Here is a 4464-nt window from a genome sequence, read left to right as displayed (position 1 = left end):
TTTTTTTTTTTTTTGATTATACTTTAAATTCTGGGGTACATACGCAGAATGTGCAGGTTTGTTACATAGGTATAACATGGTGGTTTGCTACACCCATCATTTACATTAGGTATTTCTCCTAATGCTCTCCCTGCCTTAGCCCCCAACCCTGTGACAGGCCCAGGTGTGTGATGTTCCCCTCCCTGTGTCCATGTGTTCTAATTGTTCAGCTCCCACTTATGAGTGAGAACATGCAGTGTTTGGTTTACACCAGGCTAATTTTTTGTATTTTTAGTAGAGACGGGGTTTCACCACATTGGCTGGGCTGGTCTCGAACTCCTGACCTCAATTGATCTGCCTCGAACTCCTGACCTCAAGTGATCCGCCCGCGTTGGCCTCCCAAAGTGCAGGGATTACAAGGCGTGAGCCATCATGCCAGCCGAAGATAAAGTTCTGTAAAATGTTAGCAAGGTGATGGCCCAAGCCTTGTAATTCCTGCACTTTGGGAGGCCAACAGGGTAGAACACTTGTGGTCACGAGTTCGAGACCAGCCCGGCCAACATGGTAAAACCCCATCTTTACTAAAAAGTCAAAAATAGGGTTGGCATGATGGTGGGCGCCTGTAATCCCAGCTACTCTGAAGGCTGAGGCAGGAGAATCACTTGAACCCGGGAGGCGGAGGTTGAAGTGAGCTGTGATCGCGCCATTGCACTCCAGCCTGTGCGATAAGAGTGAAACTCTGTCTCAAAAAAAAAAAAACTTCTTTTAAATAACACTGTTAGAATGTGTCTGTCCTGGATGTCATACCCATTTTATACATGAAGAAATTGAGGTTTAAGGAGAGGTTGTGTCTTGGCTATGTTGTATACTGAGTCTAGCCTTTGAAACCCATGCTCTTAACCACTAAGGTATATCTTCCCATTGTCTCCTGAAAACATAGTCTTAACTTTAATAAAACAGTTAACATAGTAGAAACACCGTATTTCTATAAAGGTATAGCTAAGGTATTTTTCTGCTAGCAGTGCTCTTTTGATATGAACAGTAAATTTACTCTGCCTTCTCTAACTTGTAATTATTGTGGCATTAAAACTTGTGTCAAGGCCGGCCAGGCACAGTGGCTCATGCCTGTAATCCCAGTACTTTGGGAGGCTGAGGTGGGCGGATCACGAGGTCAGGAGATTGAGACCATCCTGGCTAACATCTTGGCTAATACGGTGAAACCCCATCTCTACTAAAAATACAAAAAATTATCCAAGCGTGGTGGCAGGTGCTTGTAGTCCCAGCTACTTGGGAGGCTGAGGCAGGAGAATGGCGTGAACCCAGAAGGTGGAGCTTGCAGTGAGCTGAGATAGCATCACTGCACCTGGGTGACAGAGCAGGACTCCGTCTCAAAAAAAAAAAAAAAAACTTGTGTCAGATTTGACTTAAAATTAGACTACAGACCACTATAGAGATTAAGATTCCAGATTTTGGTGCCTCTTTCATTGAAGAATGATATTCTGAAAATTAAAACATTTATAGAATGGTTCCTTAGCCACAAGAAATTCCTGTCTGAATTTGAGGATTCATACCTTAAAATTTCTTTACTATATTGTTAATTTTTATTTATTTTTAATGTGACAATTATTTTTCTCTTTTAGGTTATGGCTCATAGTTCACCCCAGAGCATTTTAGATGATGTTGCTATGGTAAGTTAGAAATTCACTATTTTTGTTTCTTTTAATTAAAAAAAAAAAATTTTTTTTTTGTCTTAAAATATAGATGGGGTCTTATTATGTTGCCCAGGGTAGTCTTGAATTCCTAGGCTCAAGTGATCCTCCTGCCTCAGCCTCCCAGAGTGTTGAGATTACAGACATGAGCCACCACACCTGGCCAGAAATGCACTATTATTAATATTTTAATTAACATCTATATAAACTCACTTTTGAATTTGATTCACTTCCTGCCTATCTTTGTTCTAGAATCTTTTTTAGGCCTGAATTAAAACTTGAGTGGCCGGGTGTGGTGGCTTACGCCTGTGATCGCAGTACTTTGGGATACTGAGGCGGGTGAATCACAAGGTCAAGAGATCGAGACCATCCTGACCAACATGGTGAAACCCTGTCTCTATGAAAAATACAAAAAGTAGCTGTGCATGGTGACATGCGCCTGTATTCCCAGCTACTCAGGGAGGCTGAGGCAGGAGAATCACTTGTACCTGTGAGGTAGAGGTTGCAGTGAGCCGAGATCGCGCCACTGCACTCCAGCCTGGTTACAGAGTGAGACCCCGTCTCTAAATAAATAAATAGGGCTTTATTCTTTTCCACCAGTTCCATTCATGTTTTCCCTATGCCCAGCACAATGTGCTATAAGCATAATGTAGAACAAATGACCTGTAGTAGCGGGGAGAGAGGTATACAGATACTGAAACCTTGATGTACTTGTTTGAATTAGATATGTAGAAACGATAATGGAGGTAGAGGAGATAGAACATCTGATGGCATTGATAGCAGTTAGGTTAAGCATCACAGGGATTACCACAGAAACTGAGACATGTAGTTGTGTGTGTGTGTTAAAAATTAAGTCGGATACATGTGCAGTTTTGTTATATAGATAAACTTGTGCCTGGGGGTTTGTTGAACAGATTATTTCATCACCCAGGTATTAAGCCTAGTACTCATTAGTTATTTTTCCTGATCCTCTCCCTCCTGCCACCCTCCACCCTACAATAGGCCACCTTGTGTGTTGTTCCCCTCTCTTTGTTCATGTTTTCTCATCATTTAGCTCCCACTTACAAGTGAGAACATGCTGTATTTGGTTTTCTGTTCCTGTGTTAGTTTGCTAAGGATGGTGGCCTCCAGTTCCATCCATGACCCTGTAAAGGACACTATTTCCTTCGTTTTGGCCACAAGGTTGTATATATATGCTGGTTTTTGGACAGGTATCCAAACACCTGTTGTACTGACAGTGAACGTCAAATCCTCGTTGCATTTAATTTGGGATTACAGTCAGTGGTAACATGTAGTTAACACTGATTTTTGTGAGACAAGTAAAGGAGAAGATAATTGATGGTAAAGGTTGAGCAAGAGATTGAATGAACTATGATCTCCAAGTTAGGAAGAGAAGAAAATAATACCTGAATGGAGCTGGTGGTTTGAATGAATTAGGGACTAGTGGTTCCAGTGAAGTTGTGGAAGGTGAATTGTAATAAAACAACTGAAAGGAGAGGTTATGGTCAGAGTGTAGAAAGTTCAAGTCTGTGTGATAGGTCAGTCCAGACGATGGCAAGGTGCACGGTATGACTGTGGGAAATTCCTGGGTATTGGGAGTCAGATTGGAGAGAAATACTGGAAATAGTTGCCAGAGCACTCATTTAAGTGGGGGGAGAGACAAGATACTTGCCAGATAGCTGCTTTTGCAATGGGTAAGGTGGTGAGAGCTCATGAACGTCCATGGAGTTGTTATTTTTTTTTTTGCCAAGAAGGAAACAGTGAAGACCCAGCAGTCATTCCTGTGGAGACTAAGACATTGAGAGTGAGAGACTGCCTGAGAAGTGCCAGGGCTCTAGGAGATAGAGGAGGGTTTCTGTTAAGAGGAAAACCCTAATTTAGTTGTTGGTGTGTAGTATAAAATAGAACAAGAGTCCAAAGGGCAGAGCGAGAAGGCAGCAATGGGAAGATGAGTAAGTAAGGAAGAATCATCAAACATGATATGAAATGGTAGATGACTGGGAGTACTTGCACTTGGAACTGCCACCAAAGATGTCAGGGAGGGGACATAGTGGGGTTTATAGTCAAAAAGAAGGATTGTGAGTTAAAGCTGCTTTGTGGCCAGGCATTTTTATGATGTCTAAAGCCAGATAACATTCCTTTTCTGCTGCCTAGCTAGCTTGATGTAGCTGTCGTTTAGAACACCTAATAAAACATTTGTGAAAACTTCATTGCCTCAGAGGAAAGGGGAAATGTGAATAGATTTCAGTCCTTAGGGCTGGATTCTGAACTTTCCTGAAGCTTCCAGCCCTGTTTTTCTTGGAATAGAGGGTGTCGTAGTTAGGCCTGAGTGAAAACATTTTTTACGTGAAACAGTGTTCCAGTGTTTGGCCTCAGCAGAGTTCCTATCATAGTAAAGATTTCATGTCAGTGTTAATTTTAGATTTTTTTATCTGTTGTAATATATTGATATTTGGAGTGTATTTAGACCACTGTTTATGATTTTGTGGCTCATTGTTGATTAGAATGAGAGGAAACCAGTTGAGCTAGTGTTGTCAGACAGCTCTGCTAAGAAGCTCAGGGGCCTTGTAAATATTTCTTGAATAAATGAGGAGACTGAATTTTTAGCCTGAGTACTGTTTTACTCTTAACAAAAGTCTGACTTCTTTCTATTGTATCTTTTTCATTTTATGTAAATTAAATGAAGTTTGGTTGCATTTTGTGCCTACATCTCTCTGAAGTGTGACTTAGATGTGGATTAGTGTTAAAACAGAGTTCTTTTTTTTTTTTTTTTTTT

At 41.1% G+C, this 4464-nt stretch overlaps 1 protein-coding gene across 1 annotated transcript in view; it reads left to right on the top strand.

The window, feature by feature from the left end:
• The window catches only part of RBM25 (RNA binding motif protein 25), an 84472-nt gene that overhangs the window by 73577 nt on the left and 6431 nt on the right, over positions 1–4464 (top strand). Inside the window, exon 17 of the mRNA XM_011949815.1 lies at positions 1620–1667. Coding sequence (XP_011805205.1) covers positions 1620–1667 — 48 coding nt within the window. The remainder of the gene's footprint in view (positions 1–1619; positions 1668–4464) is intronic.

The sequence above is a fragment of the Colobus angolensis genome, unplaced genomic scaffold (assembly GCF_000951035.1).
Source record: "Colobus angolensis palliatus isolate OR3802 unplaced genomic scaffold, Cang.pa_1.0 Scaffold3, whole genome shotgun sequence".
Classification (NCBI taxonomy): Eukaryota; Metazoa; Chordata; class Mammalia; order Primates; family Cercopithecidae; genus Colobus; species Colobus angolensis.
Note: the sequence above shows the minus strand (reverse complement) of the source record. Positions and strands in the feature narration are given on the sequence as shown.